The following is a 24109-nucleotide window of genomic DNA, read 5'->3' as shown; positions in this document are numbered from 1 at the left end:
AACCAAACTTGAGGCAAAGCTCTCTCCAGCCACGACTGGAATAGACAGTCAAGAGGAGAAGGTAACAACCTGCAACATCTCACTCACCACACATAGACCCACCACACCTGCAACTGCAAATCCCACACATAGATACATAAAGACATACTTGGAGGCTCTAAATAAAAATCTGGGGAAACAACAGAGACCTCCAAAGCAGGCATGCAAGCAACCTCCACCCACAAACACACCGCAACCAACACATAACCTCCAAAACCAGTGTGCCACACAACCACAGCCAATAAGGCATAACATCATACCTAACACACTTGTAATAGGGGACTCCATAGTCAGGCACACTGATGTCCCACTCACCAGATTGGACAAAGAGAAGGTTACTGTCAACTGCTTGTGCGCCAGAATCCGCCACATCACGCAGGCACTTAGGTCACTCCATAACAAGTAAAATATGACTCTGTCATTGTCCATGTTGGTGTGAATGACCTGAGATGTACCTCCCTGGACTACATGAAAAGAGACATAGAAGAGATCTCTGATCATGTAACCAAGGCAGGTATGACCCTAGCCCTGAGTAGCATCTTACCTTCACCAAGAATGATACCTCAATACAAGGAAAAAGTTACAAATTTCAACAACTGGCTAAGCTTCTGGTGTCATTCAATGGGGATCCAGTATCTGTTTGCCTTGGATGACATGCTTGACAAGCCACGATGCTTTGCCAGAGTTGGCTTGCACCTGTCACCCCTGAGATTCAGGATACTGGCCAAGGCTCTTGCCACCCCCCATAGTGCCTTTTTTAGGCAAGGCTCGAAAGACAAACCCACCACCATAATAAGTACCAGTGACAGAAAACTGAGGGTAATGCTGCTCAATGCCAGGAGTTTAAACCTCAAAATGCACTCACTCAAGGCCCTTCTCAAAATGGAAAACATCGATATTTGTGCAGTCACTGAGACCTGTTTCAGGGCTCAAGAGAGCACCCCAGCGATTCCAGGCTACAACTCATGCCACACATTTCAGCCCCAAAACCTGGACCGAAACACCAAGAGAGGAGGCGTATCCATATTAAAGGATAACCACACCTCCAGACTAGTTGCAAAGTATGATGCCTCAGAGATCATCCAAGTGCAACTGACAATTGGCAAAACTGCAATCCAGATTGTAGCTTGCTACAGGTCACCATCCCTGCCCCAAGATCCCCACTTCTCATTCCTCAAGGTACTGAAAAACATGAGGGTCCAACCAAACACCCTAATACTGGGTAATTTCAGTTACCCAAACATCAACTGGCAAAACTACTCAAGCACTAATACCTTTGCTCAACGCTTCCTGGAATATATTAACTCCAATGCCCTAGACCAGCTTATCAACACCCGAACAAGGGGCAACAATATACTGGACCTGGTCATCACCAACATGGGAGACAAATGCTCCACACCTGAGGTAAGTCCCTCGTTGGTTAGATCAGACCATAAACTCATCACCCTTGATATCCACATACCACCCTCTCTCACCCCCCCCCCCCAAGGAAACCACAGTGAAAAATTTCTCCAAAGCAAACTTTATGCTGCTTAAAACAGAGGTGGCAAACTTCGTCACCCCAATGCAGAATGACAACTTGGTTGAATCTGCTGCAGCCTACATAAAAGCACTCTACAAGTACTTACATGAGTGCATGGACCATGCTATTCTGAACAAAATCAAGACCAATTCCTCCGAAAAACAGAAACCAGCCTGGTGGACCCCCGGCCATAAACAAGCTCTATAATAGAAGGAAGAAATTTTTACAAAAAAAGAGTAAAAACCCAGGAATGGAGGAGTACCCTGACCAACCTTAGCAAAAAGCTAAGATCCCTTATAAAATCCTCAAAGGCGAGCTTTGAAAGAAAAATCACAATGGACACCAAAGACAATCACAAAGCATTTTTTGGCTATGTCAAGAACCTAAATGGCAACTCTCAGATCTGCTCTGAGCTACAGCATAATGGTTCAAAATTCACGTAACCAACTGATATCGCCAATATACTGGGCAGATAGCTTCAGTGCAAACTTTACCCCACCCTTACCCCCTAAAGAGCCCATATCTATACCAGCAGATTGCTCTGCCCCCATAATCACGGACACCCAGATGAAAACGGCACATTCTAAAGCAAAAAACAGCATCCATGGGACCAGACAGCATCCCAGGCTGCGTGATACATGAACTCCAAAACAAACTAATCCCTCACCTGAATACCATGTTCAGCCACAGCCTGTCCTCAGGCTACGTGCCCACTGAGTGGCACACAGCAGCGGTTGTCCCGCTTCACAAAGGAGGAGCCACCACCCACCCCGGGAACTATCGCCCCATAAGCCTGACATGCCTTGTCTGTAAGGCCATGGAGCGCATCATCATGGAACTCATAAACAACAACACTGAGAACCTACAAACCCTAGCCCCTACCCAGTTTGGTTTCATAAAGGACAAGTCATGTCTCCTAAACCTGGTTGACTTCTTCGAGACGATCACCAAAGCAATTGATGAGGGAAAGGTGGTCCACACGGCATACCTTGACCTTGCAAAAGCCTTTGATACTATTCCCCACTCTGGAATTATAGACAAACTCACTAACCTAAATGTAAACCTGTACATCACAAGATGGGTTGCTAACTGGCTCACAGACAGAACCCGTACAGTGAAAATAGGAAACACTAGGTCCGACTCTAAACCTGTGACAAGTGGAGTACCCCAGGGCTCAGTCTTGGGACCTCTCCTGTTCTGTATTTACTTTGAGGTACAAGCAAACACAAAGGGACTGTGGCTAACAAAGTTCGCAGACGACTGCAAACTGGGCGCCTTAATTGAGACTCCTACTAATGTAGATATCCTTCAAAAGAGGCTCACTGAAACAGATGCATGGTGCCAAAATCGTGGCCTAAAGTTAAATGCCAAGTGCATTGTCATCCCCTTCGGGAAAAACCAAGTACCTACAAATTACCATATTAAGTGGTAGCTCACTTAATACAGAGAGTGTGATAAGAGACCTAGGAACTCAGGTGGATAGTAACCTCTCCTTCGATAACCACATCGCTAAAGTGGTTGGAAAATCCTTCTACATGGCCCATCTTATCACGAAGGGATTTGCATCTGGAAAAAAAGAAGTTATTGTCCCCCTCTACTCATCACTCATTAGACCCATTATTGAGTACAATGCCCCCCTTCAGCATGTACCTTACTAGACACGTGCAACAACTGGAGAGGCCTCAAAAATACCTCACCAAGAGGATAACGGGCCTAAAACATATGCCCTATGCCACCAGGCTAAAAAAAACTTCAGCTGTACTCTGTTGCATACCGGCTACTCAGCGGTGATCTCTGCCTGATATACAAGGCTATGTCTAACCCCGAATTGCTGGAAATGCTCCACCTAAGGAAAACCCAATCTACCTGAGCTAAACGCTCTAGGGACCTAAACCTGACCTCAGTAATAAACAGGACTTGTTGGAGGGACAGATTTGTGTCCCAGAGACTCCCCTTGCTCTGGAATAAGGTCCCCATATATGTGAGGCAGAGCTCCTCATTAGCGCTCTTCAAGAAGAATCTTGATGAGTGGATGGGGAACAGGAAATTCACCCCGGGAATCACCTCTGTGGCTCTGCTCGACAGAGGTGCAGGTAACTAAACTACGTGGGAGGCGGAAGCTGAAACAGTTTGGCTAGGCTTAATTATGCCCTAGGGCCAATAGCCTAGTACCTACCTATGACTGCAAGCTGGGAGCTGTCATCAGTTCCCCTAGTGATGTGGACATCCTCCAAGAGGTTCTCACCCAAACAAATGACTGGTGCCAGAAACATGGCCTCAAGCTGAATACAAAAAAAAAAGCATCATCATTGCCTTTGGGGAGAATGATGTCCCCACAAATTATCGTATTAATAACAATGTCCTAAGCACGCAGTCAGTCGTGAAGGATTTGGGCACCCAGATTGATAGCAACCAGACTTTTGACCACCATGTTACTTCCATTGTATGGACAGCTTTCTACATGTCCCACCTCATCAGTAAGGGTATCTTGTCCAGGGACAAGGAGGTCACAACATCCCTGTGTTCTTCCCTTATAAGGCCCATTATTGAGTACAATGCCCCATTCGGCATGTACCTCGCAAAGCACATGCAGCAGCTGGAGAGACCACCGAGGTTCCTCAACAGGAGAATCCAAGGCCTCAAAAATCTATCATACACAGATAGGCTAAAAGCCCTATCCCTCTACTCTGTTTCATACAAACTCTTCAGAGGTGACCTCTGTCTGGCATGCAAGGCAATCTCAGACCCCGCCTTGATGAGACTGCTGCATATCCGCAAGTCAAACTCCACTCGAGTAACCCCCACACATGGTCTCAACCTGGTCTGTGACATCAATAGGACTTTTTGGTGGGACAGATTTGTGTCCCAGAGACTCCCCCATCTGTGGAATAGACTCCCTCTCCACGTGAAGCAGAGTACTTCTTTACCCCTTTTTAAGTGCAACCTGTATAACTGGATGGGAAACAGAAAATACATCCTTGGGATTACACCCTTGTCCCTGCTGGACAGGGGCATTGGATGCTGATTTGTCTATGCATGGGCTAAACTCTTGGCTAGGCTTATAAGAGCCTCCGGGCCAATAGTCTAGTAACTTCTTATGACCTATGAACTGCTTAGGGAATTACTGTTTGATATGCTGAGCAACCAGGTTTTATCAGCCAAATGTACTGTTACTATACTGAGTCAAGGTTAGTATAAGTCTTTCAGTGTATGTTTCATGAGGAAGTAATAGCATGGTTGTATATGTTATGGGGAACTAATAGTATGGTTATATGTTTCATGGGAAAGTAATAGTATGGTTGACTAAAGTGTTTCTCAGGTTATGTATTTGGAGTGATAAATTCACAGATTGCTGCAGTTTTAACATGCTAACATGGGTCATAGGTTGTCAGCACATTTGCTCTTTACTTACTATCACTAATTTGGGCTTTATTTGATAGAAGCAGCAGCTTTAATTCATGTTTTATAGTTCTTGGAGCTATTTTACTGTGTCTTATGTAAATCTCCATGTTCCATCTAAACTAGCTTTGGCTCCAGCTGACTTTTTATGATGAGATTTTTTTTATTTTATTTATTTTACATTTGTTAACCGGGCTAGTCTGGCTGGATACATGTCCATTTTCAGCAGAGGCCCGAGGAGAAAAGCTCCACTATCAGAATAAGACAATACAGTTTACGAAAAACATTACTAAATTAACACTAACATAATGTAATGAGGCAAAATACAAATGAATATACAGTTATCCTGGACTAGTCTGAGTAGATGAGAAACAAAGTTCAGTTAAGGGGCTAAGGAGATAAGCTCCAGTATCAAAAATACAAAGAAAAGTTAAAAAATATCATTAGTCAAGTTGAAAAATATCATTAGTCAGTAGTCATGATAACAAATTAGGTATTAGGAAAAAGCAAGAAATCTGTTAATATAAAGTGTTAAAAGAGCAGGTTGGAATTTTAACAGGTAATTATGTAGTTAAAGATAAGGAAAAGGCAGAAAATAAGGTAGACAGAGAGTGGGAAAAGTATATTATCAGTTTGGTACAAGTATAATGGACTTAGTAATGGTTGGGAGTGTACAGTTGGAAAAGGAGAGGTGGGAAACAGGATAGTGATGAAATGCAAAGGCAGCAGGATTATAGGAGGTCAGCAAAAGGTAGCAAGAGACAGAAAAAAAAGATGGTTAGAAGGGGAGGGAGACAGAAATTTGAGAGAAAAAAAAGAAGGTGAGGGTCCAGTAAAGGGGGCTGATGAAGTCAGTCTAAGTTAGAACGGGAGCGGAAACATTACACAGTAGCAGACTGGAGAGAGTAATAAAAATGCTGAGCTCAGTCGGGATTGGAGCAGGGACATAGCCAGTGAATTAGTAGGTGAATTTTCATCTGTTTTTTGAAAAGGTGACATGAGCTTAGGGAGGTCAGTTCTGTGGGAAGTTTATTCCAGTAAGAACCGATAGTGTTTGCAAATAAGGAATCACCTGATTTGTTATGAGATTTCAAAGTAGTAACTAGTAGCTTGTTGGCTGATCTAAGTGTCGAGAGATTTTTATAAGGTGTGATGAGTTTATTTAGTATGGGTATATTGGAGGGTAATGTAGAATTTTAAAAGTGATGATCAGTTGTTGTAGGAGTATTAGGTTTGGGAGTTCAAGCCAGTTTAGTTTCTTTAAGTTAAGACAGTGGTGAGTTTGGAATGGAGAGCCAGTGGCAAATCTGGCTATACTGTGGTAGGCAGTATTCAGTTTCTGAAGATTAGATTTAGATATGTTGATAAAGGAAGGAGGCGTCGTTAATGTAGAAATAAGGTGAGTTTGGGCGAGGGCCACTCGGGAAGTAGCAGTAAGATAGGGCTTTAGTCTGTATAGGGCACCAATCTTTTTATTGACTGTCTTGATAGTTAAATCAAAGTGATAGTCAAAATTTAGCTGATTGTCTATGGTGACGCCTAGCAGTTTAGTGCAATAGTCAGGTTTGATGACAGTGCCATTACAGGATGCTATGGAAAAAGAGATTGGGGTGGATTTACAGGTTGGGGTAAAGAGTAGTAGTTTGGTTTTGGGATTTAGGAGGAGACAGATATGTTGAAACCATTTTTCTGCTGCAGTGAAGACTAATTGGGTAGCAGAGTGGAGTTCTGCTGGGGAAGAAGCAGAGCAGATGAGAGTGGAATCATCTGCATATTGTATACAGGTGGATGTTGGGAGAGAAGTGGGCAGGTTATTAATGAAAATAGAGAAAAGTAGGGGACCTAGGATGGATCCTTGTGGGACGCCAATAGTAATTGGGAGTTGAGAGGATAGATGGCTGTCCCAAAGGACTGCTTGTTTTCTATTAGTCAAGTATGAGTTGAACCACTGTAATGCTTGTGAATCCAGTGAGAGGGATTTTAAGGTATCGAGGAGAAGTTGATGGTTGACCATATCGAATGCTTTTGAGAGGTCCAAGAATAGTGCAGAGGAGAACAGGTTGTTATTTCGGCTTTTATTGATAGTGTCAGTGAAAGAGAGAAGGGCAGTAGAAGTACTGTGGTGCGGTCTAAAACCATGTTGAGAGTCTACAAGCAAGTTGTTATTCAAGAGATAATGTAGAAGTTGATGGTGAATGCAGCGTTCCATTATTTTGGATAGAGGAGATAGAAGGGCAATAGGTCGAAAATTGGACAGTTCGTTGGAGTTCCCTCCTTTATGGAGGGGAATAATATGGGATATTTTCCAGCAGGATGGGATTTTGGATTCTGTTATAGTTCTGTTTATTAAGATGGAGACTGGGTAGGCTATTTCGGTTGCAGCTAGTTGTAGATATTCAGCAGGAAGTTTGTCAGCAGAAGGGGTGCAGGGTTTTAGTTTAGAAAGTAGTTTTCGTATATAGGTTGTTGAGATGGTCTCAAACTTTAGTGTGTGGGTACTGTTTAGAGTGGGGGTAATTTGGAGGGATGGGGCGTGAGTCATGGTGCTTGCAAGTGAGGTGACTGTTTGAGAGAAGAAGTTGTTAAAGGTGTTGGCTATTATGTTAGGTTGGGTTTGTGCTAAACTAGCTGGGGTAGGTGTTTTGGTGTTGCCTGGATGGAGTAGTTTATTTATTCCTGACCAGAATTTTTTTGGGTTTTGGTTTTGGTTTTGTTGATATTGAAAGTGGTAGTTTTTTTTATCCAGAATGATAAGTTTCTTTGTTTTATTTCTCAGATGTTTGAAATTTTGATGGTCAATTGGGTTTTGTGGACCTCCATTTAGACCATAATTTATTTCTGGCTCGCATAGTTTGTTTAGTTGTAACAGAGAGCCATGGAGCTGCTTTGGAGCTGACTCTGACTAAACGGGATGGGGCATGATGGTTTAGAATTTGTAGGAAGGTATTGTTGAAATGGGCAACTGCTTCATCTATTGGGAGGTATTTTAGAGTTGACCAGTTATATTCTTTGAGTTCATTTTGAAAGGATGCTAGATTGAATTCTGTTTTATTGTATTTGGTACGATAAGTAGTTAGCTTGGGATTGTTGCATTTTTGTTTAGTGATAAAGGTAAGGAGGTGGTCGCTGATATTGTCAGGGAGTATTCCTGTTTTATAGGAGAGGGATTGTTGTTGGTCAGTATCCAGTCTAGAATGGTTTGTTTGTGGGTGGATTTATGTATTCTAGTAGGGAGTTGATGGTTTGGTGAAAGTTAAAGAGATTAAGGTGAATGGTGGGTTTGGGGATATGCAGGAGCTCCAGTCAATATTAAAATCACCTAAGATTATGGTTTCCTGGGGAAAGGTGCAGGAAATCCAGCTTAGGATATTTTCTAGGGTATTGATGTTCTTGCCTGGGGGGATGTAGGAACATATTATATTTATAGCCTTGGATTTATTAACTTGGAGTTTGGTGCAAAGTATTTCAGCATTTGCTGGGGTGGGAGGCAAGGAGTCAATTAAGGCTACCTGAAGTTGGGATTTGTATAGGAGGGCTACACCACCACCCTTTTTATTTGGACGATCTTGCCTTAAGGTGCTGTAGCCTGGGGGAATGAATTCATTGTCTTTGGTACTGGGTTTAAGCCAGGTTTCAGTGAGACAGAGGATATCAAAGGCATAGAAATCAATTAAGGCATGGAGTTGTGTGACTTTGTTGTTAATGCTACGAATATTTAGGTGAGCAATAGAGAGGGAGTCAGAGGAAAAGGGTGGGTTAGAATAGTTAGCATTTTGGTTTGAAGGTGTGTGATTGTGGAGGGTATTGGGACCAGGGTTGGGGTGGATGTCCCCATCTATAAGTAAAAGTGTTTGTGGGGGTTGAAGGACCTTTGTGTATTTGAATGGTATTAGATAGAGCCGTTTGGAGGTTGTGAATTTGTAATGGTGTGTTTTATGGTAGAGAGGGAGGAGGTAGGGACAGGTAGATAGTATATTAATATGTGTTTGGTTGGGTAGAGGAAGTGTGGTTGTAGTATGTTTGGCTGATGCAGGAGTTTGGTTAAGCTTGTGATTTTCATAGGAGGTAAGGGTGTAGTAGTAAAGCAGGATGTTAAGGAGAAGAAGAGGAAAGAGTGATTTAAGGGTTAAAGGCATGTTTTTATAGAGTGTGAGGCTAGTAATTATAGGACAGCACGGTTTGTAAGGATAGGGTGTGTTAGTGTTGAGGAAGGGTGTGGTTGTAGGAGTGAGGACTTGATTGGTAGATGTATAGGAAAACCGTTATAGGTAGTTGGCTAATTGGGGGTGTGCCTAAGTATGTATAAAGGTAGGACCCCTGGGGGTGGGTGGGATTTGGGGGTAGGGTAGGGGAGCGTAGCGGGGCAGACCAAAGTAAGAGGAGCAGTGAGAGGAAACAATCAGTAAGGAGGAAGGTAAGCACTAGAGACAGTAACAGAGTAGCCAAGGTGAGAGTCAGAAGAGGAGGACATAGAGAGAGAGGGGAAACACCTGGGAGAGTAGAGGAGCGAGTTAGGTAGCGAGCTGTATAAGAACTAGGAAGGAGAATGGGTAGCAGGGTTAAGAGGGCTTTGTCATCAGAAAGAGAAGAGTGCCACAAGCTTATAAGCCTCACGGAGGGTGGTGGGGTAGCAAAAGAAATGAGATTACAGGTGTATGATGAGTGCCATCTAGTGGCCAAATCTAAAACAGCTAAAAGGAGATGGAAGCAGTGCAATATTAAGGTGAAGTAGGGTAGTGGAAAGAATGGTGTAACAAGGCAGAAGGGTAGCTGTGGTAGTAGGGGCAAAAGGTAGAAACAAAAGAGAGTTAAACCAGGGGGGTATGGCTGCTGGCAGATATGGCAGGAGAAGTTGTGCACCTTGGAGGTGCTGGGGTCAGATATTTAGTAATAATTAAGCTAATCAAATAATCTGTTTGTAACATACAATAAAGGTAGCTGTGGCCTTTAGTCCAAGGGTTGTTGGGTTACCCAGGTCTCAGAAACACTCAATCAGGCTTAGGTAGTTGGGTTGAGCTGGTCTTGGAGTCCAGAAGGGCACAACAAATGTAGAAAGGTGATAATAGAGGCTATGCAATGCTGGGGAAGGAAATAAAAAATAAGTCAAAGGAAGAAAGTGACAACAGGTAAAAACAGATGAGGCATATTAATGGTAATACAGTCTTAACAGAGTGAATAACTAGGACAAAAGTGGTTCTCAAACACCAGGAGTACACAACATCAAGTTATACAACAAAGTAGCAGGGAAACTATAATAATCATCAATAACCATGTAAAAGGACAATACAGTGAAAGGTTACAATCCCAGAGCAGTCTCCTACTTACATAAGTCAGCTTAACTAACACAGGAAAGTGCAGAGCATTCTCATGAAAGAACACATCAGTAGACTAGTTATAACACATCAGCAGGTCTTAAAACATACTTTAAGATATGGGCAATTAACTATTAGGAGTTAGCTACAGAGATATGTAGAATTCCGTCAATTAACTAGAAGAGTAATCAACTGCATATGTTCCCTAGGCTAGTCGCTAATAAATTTAAAGGCACAGTAAGCTATATACTATGCATTGCTAGGTACAAGTAATCAAAACTAAGGAAACATAATCACGCTTACAAGGGGAGGCAATGAAAGTAAAGTATAAGCAGCTATATCAGGTTCCTGGGCTAGTCGCTGAAACTAAAAGAGTGCATATAAGCTATATAGTATACACCTATAAGCAGCTATATCAGGTTCCTGGGCTAGTCGCTGAAACTAAAAGAGTGCATATAAGCTATATAGTATACACCTTTAGGTACAAAGCCTAGAAGTAGGTAAATTGAATCTAAATCACTGTTTAGAGATAGCGACCATTAAACTAAAGCGTAGGCAGCTGCACCCGTTTCCTAGGCTAGTCGCTAATCAGTAAGAAAGCATAGCAAGCTATATACAGTTTATCCCTAGGTAAACCGCTTAAAAGTAGGGGAAAGCAAAAGCATACAGTGAATAATCACTCAAGCTCCAGCTATACTAACTATCGGGATCATGTGGGGCTAGTCTGCTGCTTCAGAACAACGATATGCGGCGGAATTAAAGGAGCCGCGGGGAAAAAAACCACAAAATAGGAGGGGTATTCAGAGCAAACAAAGAAAGCTTTTTACAAGTACAGACAAAGTAAAACAAAACAATCGGAGCAATGCTTCTAGAAAAGCAGGCGGCAAAAATGCAAAAAATAACACTTAAACAAGCAAGACTGTGTCAGTAACAAAAACGCAAACATGTATCTGCAGCTAGAACAATTGTAACAAAAAAACACGCTTACATACCTATACAAACTAAACGCCAGGGATCGCTCAGCAGCCACACGTGGTGAAAAGAAGTAAAGATGGCGCCAGTAAGGAGGCAGTCCCCTATAATACCTCAGGCACGGAAGTGGTAAGCGGGGGGGGGGGGCAAAGTAATTAATAATCGGAATAAATACCGGAACAGTGTAGAAAGGTGAAGAGGGAAGAAAATAACTATAATAGAAGTGTGGAGTACTGGGAGGAGGTAAGGGTGAGGGGGACAGAGAAGATCTGATAGAGGTGGGAGCTATAACAGATATAAGGGAGATAGTAGTCTACCTAAGAGTTAAATAGAAGGAGTAGAGAGGGATATCATACCCACTGGACGAGGAATGAGATCACAGCAAAGAAGTACAAAGTAAGGGGCAGGCACTGAGAATGGAAAAAGTAGGGGGAAGATGGGAGTATAAGCAGCGTGTGAGTGAGGATAGTGAGGGCACGGAAGGGAGAAAGAACTAGCAGACCAAAGTAAGAGGAGCAGTGAGAGGAAACAATCAGTAAGGAGGAAGGTAAGCACTAGAGACAGTAACAGAGTAGCCAAGGTGAGAGTCAGAAGAGGAGGACATAGAGAGAGAGGGGAAACACCTGGGAGAGTAGAGGAGCGAGTTAGGTAGCGAGCTGTATAAGAACTAGGAAGGAGAATGGGTAGCAGGGTTAAGAGGGCTTTGTCATCAGAAAGAGAAGAGTGCCACAAGCTTATAAGCCTCACGGAGGGTGGTGGGGTAGCAAAAGAAATGAGATTACAGGTGTATGATGAGTGCCGTCTAGTGGCCAAATCTAAAACAGCTAAAAGGAGATGGAAGCAGTGCAATATTAAGGTGAAGTAGGGTAGTGGAAAGAATGGTGTAACAAGGCAGAAGGGTAGCTGTGGTAGTAGGGGGCAAAAGGTAGAAACAAAAGAGAGTTAAACCAGGGGGGTATGGCTGCTGGCAGATATGGCAGGAGAAGTTGTGCACCTTGGAGGTGCTGGGGTCAGATATTTAGTAATAATTAAGCTAATCAAATAATCTGTTTGTAACATACAATAAAGGTAGCTGTGGCCTTTAGTCCAAGGGTTGTTGGGTTACCCAGGTCTCAGAAACACTCAATCAGGCTTAGGTAGTTGGGTTGAGCTGGTCTTGGAGTCCAGAAGGGCACAACAAATGTAGAAAGGTGATAATAGAGGCTATGCAATGAATAAAGGTAGCTGTGGCCTTTAGTCCAAGGGTTGTTGGGTTACCCAGGTCTCAGAAACACTCAATCAGGCTTAGGTAGTTGGGTTGAGCTGGTCTTGGATAGATTGAAAGGGGGTGGTCACTTTTGTATTCTCGTACTATGGAATACAGTAAGATGGCCAATAGATTTAAATAGTTGAAGGGGAGTGATTTCACAAAATGATAATTTTGCGTTAACTCACACAAGCTAGTAAAAGCAGAGAGGAAATTAGATATATGGTCAAATATGTAATGATGTCACTTTAAACAATCTACAGATACTAGTATTATATAAAGTTTTTCTGTAGCTATTTCTGAACAGACACTTGTATGTCTTCCTTTCACAGATTCATAGATTCATAGTAGGTTACTAGACTATTGACCCGAGGTTCATTTTAAGCCTAGTCTTTAACTGACCCTGCCCTGTTGTATCACCTTTGTGATGTTCCCCCCTCTGGGTCAATAATCAAGGAGCCTGAATCCAGACCACTTACATTGGTGAGGGAAGTTCACTTGGATGAAAAATAGATACACATAGTATTTCCAGGTGCAGCTGTCTGCACCAAGCACAATTTCTCTTAAGAGTACACAGAGAACAAACTCAGTCCGGGGTCTGAGTTTCCGTCTCTCTCTCTCTCTCTCTCTCTCTCCAGGCCCCCCAGTAAGACTCCCAAATGGCACAGCTATAGAGTTCAATCCTCAACCAAGTGTCTCAAGACAAGTCTTTCACCACTCTCCCTGTGAAACCAGTGCTCTGCATCCCTGCTCCAAGTACCTGACACACCCACACTGAGGTTTGAACACGCACACACACCTCTGAAAGTCTGGCACAGATTTACTAGCTATGTCCCTTTGCCCAAAATATAAGGTACTGCCACCAGGACACTCCAAAGCCAGCTACTCTAAGGTCCTTACAAGGGTACCCAGTTATACTGAGTAAAATTAATTGTAATGTTACAAATGGTAGTGTTTGACCAAATGCAGCAAGGCTTCCAGGAACGGCCACAGTGTCACCAAATAAATGTAAGTACTCTGAAAGATTAAAATATTCTCTAAAAGACCAGACACAATGAAACATTTAAATATATTTAATAATAAATAATAATAAAAGAACTTAAAAATATTAAGTATCTAATTGCAATAAACACTAATATTAAAATAACACACATGGATGAATAGATTCACACAGATACAGACAGACAGTACTTTACAAATCTCACTATATTATCCTGACTGATCTAAAGAATTACTATTCCCTGGTTACTTACTAAAGTAAGGCAGATGAAGTAGGTGAGCGGTCATCCTTCTTTGTCAGGTTTTAAAAACAGACTGAAACTTCTGTCTCATCTAATATTAAAATCTAATTTCCATGCTGGATTATGGAACGACATTACATACGTCTGGTCATCTGACTTCTGGTTCCCATGCTATCCCCCTTTACTAAAAACTGAGCCTGAATCTTGCACATATGTGTTATCATACACACGGATTGTGCTTTGCTGAGATGTGTTATAGCATCTGGAAGCCATAAAACCATTTAAGCACTTCTACCCTTCCAGGGTAGCAATTAGTTCACTGCTAAGGACAATACAGCAGGATTCCTAGTCCTTGTTTTTTACAGACATTTCATCTCTGTCTGGCTGCAATCAGAACTGTAAGATGCAATCTTTATGGCCTACCAAGTAATTTAATTTCAGACTATTTTTCAAAGTTAACTGGAATGAGATTAACCTCTTCTCTTCCAGTATCCTCTGTTATAGTATTAATTTCAACAGTTCTAATACAGTCTTACATACAGATGTATTTCTTTTTTCTGTCCAGCAGGACCCACTGTTGGTACATCTTTTTAACACAAGCAGCTTTACAAATACATTTTCCGCACAAACACCTGTACAAATGAGTTTGATTTACAAATGATGTATAATTCTTTACAAAACCTCAGCTAGCTATGCTGGCTTATGTTACAAATCCACTGCCCTAGTTCTCCTGGCATATCTGGTAGTATCTCACATCATCTCAACCTTGTCTTCACATCATTAGTTATTTAAAGTAGACATTTATTTCTGGAGTAAATGTTTCTCAAAAATCTGTCTGTGGATGTTTGTTTTCTGTTATTAACATAATCCATCTACTGTTTGATTCCATATGCCAACTTTGTGAATTGGTTAAGAAATTGTGTCTTATTCAACTGGCCCTTTACACTGGAAATGACTTATTGCATTGCAAGATAGACATTTTAATCAGTTTGCTAAAAATTCATCTGTCAGTGATACAAAAAAATTTAGATTTACTAGTTTTACAGGTGATATTATAACAATACATGTAACATATTAATTATTAGCTATTTTGTAGGCCTGAAACATTTAATCCACAGCCTTGGAAAACTCTGATTGCTGCTACTGATGGTATCTTTTTTTAAAAATCTGTATAGGTATCGCACAATTTCAGAAACTATGGTAAAGGTGTCCGCTACGTGAATTTTTGCCACCGTGGGAAGGACACAAAATTCTGGGCTGGACATTATGGAACTCGCATTACAAACTCTACTGTTATTGTGAAAGCAAGTAGTTAACATGGTGCCTCACCAGGTATGGAGTACGTTCTACAGATTGTCACAAGAAAATTTCTTGCTACAGATCAGTCAGACAGAAGCTGCTTCATTACTGAGCCCGCTAACAGCCTGCTTTGTACACTTAAATTGGGGAAATGAAGTTAACAGGCAGTGAACCTGGAATGTAAAGCTTACAGAACTAATGCTCTGGGTGAGAAGAGATTGGTTTTAAATAATAATACCCATTTGTTCAACTAGGTAGGCCTACATTCTCTGTTCAGGAGCAGTGTCTCATTAAGTGACTTGCTTATGGTTACACAGGCAAATGAGGGCTGAAGGAATTAAACCTTGGCCCACAGGGAACTGCAGCTGACAGCTTTAACCATCTGCACCAACTACCAGATGTATTTTGAAATGGATCTTTAGATTATAAGATATGATGTTATGTTGTCCCTGTCTCACCTTCATTCTTGCTTGGTCGGTTCGGAGCTGATACTCGGCTCCGACTCGGCTGTATCCTAAAGCTCGAGATCTTCCACTGGCTATAGGCTAGACCCTATCACAACATGCCTAGCAAGAGTTACCCAGAACTCATTTGCCATTTGAAGCTTCAGGATTGTCTGCAACTGGCTCAGGCTAAGTTGTATTTTTTCTTCTTATTTTTTACAAGAATCTTGATATTTCTTAATTGTAGTATTCCTTGTAGTTAGGGGTTTCTAACTGTTTAGGTGCTTAGTGTCTATCGCCCTATATTTGCTGTCTGTTGTTAAGGCTGTCATTTCCTTCTCTCAGGCCTACTAATCCCCCACGAATCTGTTTCAGTTAGAGGATTCATTTTTTCCTGTTGTTTTCAGCCGGTTTTAGTTAGAGGGCTTTTACCACCCCTTTTTTACTTCCCCTTTTCCAGGGGAGCTCACTGCTTAAGTTAGAGGCATCTCCCCGGTTGGAGGAGTTGTCGTTTAACTTAGAGACTCTCCTCCTTCCGTCTCTTGTTTTCCCATCTTCTTTAAAAAAAAAAAAAGAAACTTGTATTTTCAGTCCTTAAGGCTGTTTTTCTTCTTCCTGCCACTGTTAATAATTGTTGCGGGAGTTACTCTGTTGTATAGCAGACATGTCCAAGGAGTTGTCAAAAGAATCCAAGCCTTCAGGATTAAAAAAATGTGATTCCTGCACACAGAAGATGTCATTGACCGATAGCCATACTAGTTGCGTGTACTGCCTGGGAGCAGTTCACCTGCAGGACTCTTGTTCCATTTGTCATGGTTTTAGCTCTAGGGTCCTGCAGGAGCGGAAAAATAAGTTGATTCTGAGAGGGTTACTGAAAGCGCCCTTTGAGGCATCTGTGGAAGGGGATCAGGCAGGCAAATCAGATAGGCCCTCCAAGAAAGCATCTTCGTCGGCTCCGAGCTCAGAACCGTTGAAGGCTCAAGACAAGCAAACAAGTTTGTCGGATCCGAAGTCAGTCGGATCCAACAAGACACGATCTCCTTCGGTTTCTCCAGTGTCCTCGGAACTGACCAGGAGACATAAAAGAAGCTGGTCTCCCTCCTTGGAGCTGGTGCATTCTATACTGCAGAATCCTCTGCTCCAGTCTGTGACAGGTAGTCACCGCTCATCCACCCATTCCTCTCAATCATCCAGGAGCCTTTCGGATGATGATGTGGAGAGGGTGGTGAAGAGATTACTTAGGACTCTGGCCCTTGCAAAAATTTTATCGAGCCCAGCCCATATGGACATGGAGACGACTGTCCAACCTACTTTGTCGTCGATTCCTCCTTCAACTCACTCGAGTTTGAGGCCGGAGTGCATGGAAGTCATTGTGGTGGAACCATTGGACCCGAAAACTACTGGTCTCTCGGGTCCAACGTCTGCTCCAGTCTCTTCGATACCACCTTTTGTCGAGGGATCTGGGGGCCGAGACTCCCTTCTTGGCTCCGGGGGGGGGGGGGAGTGGGATTGGACCCTTCTCTCTTCCTACTCTCCCACTCAGAGCTTTGGCGCAAGTGAGTTCGGCTCCTACATCAGCCTTGGAGCCATTGCCTTTGGTGCGTGGGACATCTCCAGGCTCTTCGGAGCTGGAGACTCTTTTGGGCCAGGATTGTGGTGCCTTTGAGGCGATGAGTGTGCTGTCCGCCCAGACCACTCCACCCTCTGCTTCAGCTGCTCTGTCCCCTTCAGGGCCGGTGTCTACCTCCACACCACCACTCCATCCAAAGCGTAGGGAACCAGTGCCCCAGGATGCCCCCTCGGGTGACCCTTCTCTTCCGAAACCTCAACAGAGTACCCCTGTGAGGAGGTCCCTCAGAAGAGGACTTGTAAGAGGAAGCATATAGACTCTCCCAAGTCTCTCACTTCAGACACAGATTTGGAGGACTCAGAAGGGTCCCCCTCAGAGGATGTCTCATTTTCAGAAATCCTGGAAATTCTCAGGCAGAGGGGTGGCTGGAAATCCCTTTACCCTTCTGAAGACTAGTCCATGTACCTGGAGGCTTTTGACTCCCGACCCTCCACTTCTTGGGTGTCTCCTCCTTTCGACCAGCTGCTGGGGGTGTTCAGTCGAAAGGTGTGGAGCTCTGCAAAATCTATGGAATCTGGTCCAAGGAGGCCAAATAAATTTATCACAGCACCAGAGGCCAAGCTTTACCTGACTAAGGGTGTTCAAGTTGATGCTATGGTGGTTGCAGAAGCCACAAAGAAGGAATTAGCAGAAACTTCTTCTTCTGTCCATCTGCCGAACAAGGAGTCCCGTATGATGGGCAGATACAGGAAGCATGTGTTTTCATCAGCGGCCTTTACCCTTAGGTCACTGAATTATTTGTCCCATGTCCCACTCGTCTCCAGAGGGATCTCCTCAAAGAGCTGGGAGATGCTCTTCAGGATCCTACAGCTGCAGGAGCTTCAGACAAGACTGCTTCCCAGCTTAAGACCTTGTCTTCTATAGTCAACTCCTCTATGCTACTCATCTGTTACGCAGCCGATGCAGTGAGTAGGGCAGCAGGCACAGGAATTGCCTTACGAAGACATTCCTGGATGCACCTTTGCGAGTACACGGAGTCCTTCAAGTTCTCCTTTACCAATGCTCCATTTGATGGCTCATCATTGTTCAGGCCCAAGATAAAAGAGACTCTTACCAGGTGCGAGCAAGATGGCAAAACTCTCTCTGCCATGGGAGTATGTTTCTCCGCACCTACTAGACCTTATCCCAAAGGTCAAAAAGGTGGGAAAATATGGCACCGGAAATCCCAGGGAGCTTTGCCTAATGCACGTGGTGATTTTTTTCCCCCAGGTGCAGAGGGGGAAACAATAATGGGAGACGCCTCCCTCACGGCAGAGAGGGTCCACAGAATCAGGATGACAGAGATACGTTCTCTGGTAGGCCCTTCCAGCGCTCCTGAAAGGAGGCCCGCCTGTCCACCTCTGGAGGTAGTCAGGGGCAGATTGTCACTGTACCCAGAAGCCTGGCAAAGTATCACAAAAGACACATGCGTACAGTCGGTAATATCCAGGGGATACAGCATTCCTTTCTCCATGCCACCTCTTCCCAGAAAACAAAAATCAGTCCTAGATGTGCCATGCAATCTACAGGATCAAGCAAACCTAGAAGTTCAAAGGTTGCTAGAAAAACGAGTCATCGAAGAAGTCCCCACAGACCAAATCGGATCCGGAGCTTACTCAGGGTTTTTTTTAGTTCCAAAGAAAACAGGGGACCGGAAACCCATTTTGAATCTCAGTAGGTTGAACAAGTCTGTCAAGAAAATAAAGTTCCGGATGGTGACACTACAGTCCGTTCTTCCCTTTCTGGGAAAGGACAATTGGATGTGATCCATTGATCTCCAAGATGCGTACTACCACATCAAGATGAACAGGCGATCCAGGAGATATCAATGCTTCTGGCTGGGAGCCAGTCATTATCAGTTTAGAACTCTGCCCTTTGGTCTCACTACAGCCCCCAGAGTGTTCAGCAAATACATGGCAGTAGTTACGGCTCACCTGAGGCTTCTAGGATTCCGGGTGTTTCCATATCTAGACTACTGGCTCCTTACTGTCCCCACCGAGCATCGACTAATCATAGCAAGGGACACCACAATTCATCTCTGCTCAGAGTTGGACATCACTATCAGCTACGAAAAATCTGCCTTGTAGCCCTGTCAGCATATTACAGTTATAGGGGCAGATCAAAATACAAAAGACACGATCACAAAATTTCCTCAGGAGAGAGTGTCAACCATACATCAGGTGTCAGTCTTGATCAGGAGAAAGAAAATTTCTAGCAAGATTTGTCCTCAAAGTGCTAGGCTTCATTGGGGCAGCAGTAACACTAGTTCCCTTGGCACGCTTCCATATGAGGATATTGCAGTGGCTTCTTTTTGCTCAATGGTCCATGCAGAATCTACTCATGTCACACGAGATCCACATTACAGAGACCTGCAAAAGGGATCTACATTGGTGGCTTCAGCCTACGCACGTAACAATAGGCAGGCCGTTCATCCTTCCCCAACCGGTAGCCATAGTGACCATGGATGCTTCCCAGATAGGGTGGGGGGGCATTATCTGGGACAGACTGTTCAAGGAACTTGGCAGCAAAGTGAATACCACTTACACATCAACGTCCTGGAGATGAGAGCGGTACTTCTGGCATTGCAAGCACTTCAGGGTTCTCTACCGACGGGGATGATTGCAGTTTAAACAGACAACATGTCCATAGTGGTACATCAACAAGCAAGGGGGAACCAGATCTTACCCCTTATGTTGAGAGGCTGTAAGAGTATGGCAGTAGGGAGTGTCCTCTCAACATTTTCTGATTGCAATGCACATCCCAGGAAAATACAACTTGATAGTGGACAAGCTAAGCAGGGCAATTCTGATGTCACACGAGTGGTCCCTGAAGCAGGAAACTGCAAATCAAATTATTTTGCAAGTGGGGCCAGCGTTGCTGTGACCTTTTTGCCACGTCCATGAATACCAAATGCAGTAGCTATTTTGCCCTGGTCCCCCAACTGGGACAGTTACCCAGAGATGCACTTGTTCACGATTGTCCCCTTGGACTTCTTTATGCTTTTCCCCTCTTTCCTCTAGTACCCAAGGTTCTTCAGAAAGCAATATCACTGGGTTGCAAGCTAATCCTCATTGCCCCTTACTGGCCTTGTCAGATTTGATTCCCCTCCGTTTGGCCCCATCTCCAGGAGGAACCTTGGATCCTGGACCCCGTTCAGATCTTCTGATGCATCAGTCAGGAACGCTCCACCCTTCTATTCAGGCCCTCAAGCTGACAGCTTAGTTTCTCTAATTCCTGTCTTAGCCAGTCTTCCTGATGTTTCCCCAGCAGTACGACACATTTTGATCTCTTCTCACAAATATACAACTGGAAAGATTTTTGCCAGCAAATGGAAGAGGTTCTCTTGTTGAGCAGCCAAAAATCATATTGATCATTTTACTGCACCCATTTCAAAAATCCTGGAATTCCTAACTGAGACTTTTAACCAAGGGGCAGCTGCAGCCACCATTCAAATTCAGCTAGCTGCTATTTCCAGTTATTGTGTTGAATAAATGGGTTCAAACGTTATGTCCCACAGCCACAGGTTATGCAAAGCTTTCCTGAACGGTACTGTCCTCTTGAGACCCCCAATAAGACAACCTCCTCCTCCTCCTTGAGATCTAAATTTAGTCCTAGCTTCCTTGATTCTCCCTCCTTTCAAACTGGCTGCTACCAGTTCTCTGAAGTTTTTGACTTGGAAAACAGTCTTCTTGCCTGCCATTACCTCAGCTCAGAGGGTATCAGAGTTACAAGCTCTCTCCATTCATCCCCCTTATTTAGTTTTTCTCAGAACCAATCCATCCTTCCTACCAAAAGTTTGCCCTGAGTCAAATTTAAATCAATCAGAACTCCCTGTATTCTTCCCAAATCATGGCAACAAGGCAGAATATAGATGCCACCAACTGGATGTGCATAGGCAGTTGAGTTTCTACTTGCACAGGACAAAAGACTTCAGAAAATCTGACCAGTTGCTTATATCATTTACAGAAAACAGAAAGGGTACTTCAGTCTCAAAGGTAACCTTATTGAAATGGCTTACAGACTTACAGACACCATCACTTATAGCTCACAGGGTAAACAACTTCCAGAACAAATTCATGGGCATTCCACTACAGCATTATCTACCTTTATGGCATTTCAGGCTAGACTGCCTTTGGACTCAATTTGTGCAGCAGCTACTTGGGTTAATCCTCATACCTTCATCACTCATTACAAGGTAGATGTGGCCTCCTGGAACAGGGCATCCTTTGGTTCCACTGTTCTGAAGAGTTTTTTCCCTTGAGCCACCCGAGAAAGAAGGTGCTGGGGACACTGTCCCATCAAGCAAGAATGAAGGCGAGATAGAGACAACGTAACATAAAGAAGTTATGTACTCACCATAACGTTGTATGTTTGTTGTCCATGATCTCGCCTTCTTTCTTGCATCCCCCCCTTCCCCCTTCCTGGAGGATTGAGAGGAATTATTTGGTGTTGGGCTATGTGTGCTATGATTCCCTTCCTGCCTCATGAATTGGATAGGCTTAGGGTCTATCAATGTTGTTTTGCTGGTCCTGATAGGTATGTGTATATATATATATATATATATATATATATATATATATATATATATATATATTTTTTTTTTTACGTATATATATATATATATATATATATATATATATATATATATATATATATATATATATACCTGTTTAGTCTAGTGTTATGGGTTATCACAAACGATATCTGGGTAACTCTCGCTAGGCATGTTGGGATAGGGTCTAGCCTCGAGCCAGTGGCAGCTCTCGAGCTTTAGGATACGGCCTGAGTCGGAGCTGAGTATCTGCGCCAAACCCATCAAGCAAGAAAGAAGGCGAGATCATGGACAACAAACATGGAATGTTATGGTGAGTACATAACTTCTTTTTTTGTGGAAGAATGTCATTGATGCCTTCTGATCCATTAATGTTAGAAATTTTCTTTCAAAGAGAGTTGGAAGTTTAAACCTGGCATTTATGTAGAATTCTATTGAACAGAATGGAGAACATTTAGTGTTACACATAAGCAGGGCACTTGTTAAACTGAGTATAGAATAAATATGTAAAGAAAAAAATAGCCTTGTTGCAGAGTGCTTGTGACAAAACCTCAGTAAGTTTCAGAATTGAAGTGCTCATTATACTGGAGCATAGCTTGGGTGGTGTTAAGGGGGCAGCTGCCCTGGGCATAAAGTGTTAGAGCATGTGGTCGACCAATTCTTATCACTCCTTATTAACAGTGCATGCCAAATTTTAACTGCCAATATTCCTTTTGAGGTCAAACTGAGTGCCGTAGCAGTCCATGTGTGGTCTAAACTGGAGCAACTGCTGGTTGTAACAAGCACTTTGCTACAATTTAAAAATATAAAAAAGCTTTTTTTTTTACTTTTAAACAAACCTGAGTACTGTAGCACTCAACATCTGCTTGCTACAACTATAGAGGGCATTTTGCTGCAGTTTAAAACATTTTTTTTAATAAAAATGATTTATACAAAAGTAACAGATAGATTTGATGTCTTTTTCGTCCATGCCTCAACTGATGGGTCTTGGATCTGACTTTGGCCGCTTCATTAGACTTTGGCTGTGTAGCACAAGCTATGTCATTAGCCATAATCCTTTCTTCTGAAGTATCTCTATCTCGTTTGCTGCTTCAGCGTTTGGACTTGGTCAGTGGTAGCTTGAGCAGTTTGTGGGATAGATGAATAATTTCCTTTTTATTGTGGTAGTTTTTTCACTTCTCCTCTCCATTTCTTCTTATAAAAAAATAATTAAAATTATATTGAAAAGTTTGCTTCCCTCCATGTCTTCCTCTTCAGCTGGGAGTCCCATTTCATCTAAGAAATCTTGGGAAGCTACAAAGAGAGATGCAGCTGATGAAACTAAAGATTCAAGGAAGCATTCTCTAATCGCTCTCATCCTTCAGGCTCGGCTCTGCCTGAGAAAATCACAAGAACACAGGATCCAACTATTTCTTCAGATCCAACCCCACCAAAACCATTTAATGCCACTCTCCCTTCAGATTAAACTCAAGCCAAGTCAGAGTCTCCACATGCAAGATCTAAATTCTCTCCAGAACCTGTTACTTTGAGGACGCATTCACCATTCTTGCAGGAGACATCTCGAAGGGTATCCCATCCACCCTCAGCCTCTTCATCCCTCTTGTCATCTAGGAGCCTAACAGAAGCAGATATGGACAGGATGATGAAAAAGTTTCTTAGACCCCAGATTCAGTTGGGCGTTATTCCATACCCCATCAGACCCATGAGCCTACCTCCCGTTTAGTCCCAGCTTTGATCCATCCACTAGTTTCAAAGCCTACGGACCCAAGAATTCCAAGCTTTTGTGTGTCATATCTGGAGGCTTGGTCTTTGACTACTCTGATACCTACTCTGATCCAGACGACCCCAACTGTGTTGGAGCCAGAAGGATCTTGGAGCCATAGCATCAGTGCTGGATCCAGAGGTTTGGTTTCAACTTGAATGTTTTTGGTACCGCGTCCCTTCCTCTCAGAGCCTTGGCAGTGGACAGCTGGGCTTCAGTCTCTGCATCAGTGCAGGATCTTGATGTTGGACAGATTTGGGAAGCATGTCTATGCTTCAGTGACCTTTACCCTCAGGTCACTGAACTATTTGGCGCATGTTATGAAATTTCAGAGGGAACTGATCAAGGAGTTTTTCCATACCCTCTCAGGGTCCATGTTTGTGGAGGACAGGATGATGGCTTCTTTGCAACTGGCCATCCTTTAGTCCCAGGTGAATTTCTCATGCCTCAGAGAGAGTTTCTAGAGCAGCAGGTTCAGGATTTTCTGTATTAGCAGAGCCCTTCAGGATGTCATTCATCAATGCTTCATTTGATGGATCCACCTTGTTTGGCCCTAAGGTGAATGCAATTCTTTCTAGAAGTGAGCAGGATGGTAAGACATTTGCCATAAGAATACGTTTTTCATCCTGTCAAAGGACTTTCTCCTGGGACCAGAGAGGAGGGAGAAAGATGTGGTTCTGAAAGACCCAAGCGTCTTCCCAGGACTGCTAAAG

General features: G+C 43.2%; 1 protein-coding gene across 1 annotated transcript in view; it reads left to right on the top strand.

Annotated features, from left to right (window-relative positions):
- Positions 1-24109, top strand: part of LOC122793974 (F-box only protein 27-like) — a 612799-nt gene that overhangs the window by 389779 nt on the left and 198911 nt on the right. Inside the window, exon 5 of the mRNA XM_044062038.1 lies at positions 14907-15063. Coding sequence (XP_043917973.1) covers positions 14907-15047 — 141 coding nt within the window. The 3' untranslated portion in view covers positions 15048-15063. The remainder of the gene's footprint in view (positions 1-14906; positions 15064-24109) is intronic.

Source organism: Protopterus annectens, chromosome 1.part0, assembly GCF_019279795.1.
Source record: "Protopterus annectens isolate FY-2018-M chromosome 1.part0, PAN1.0, whole genome shotgun sequence".
In the NCBI taxonomy this organism is placed as follows: domain Eukaryota; kingdom Metazoa; phylum Chordata; order Ceratodontiformes; family Protopteridae; genus Protopterus; species Protopterus annectens.
This window is presented reverse-complemented; position numbering and strand designations above follow the sequence as displayed.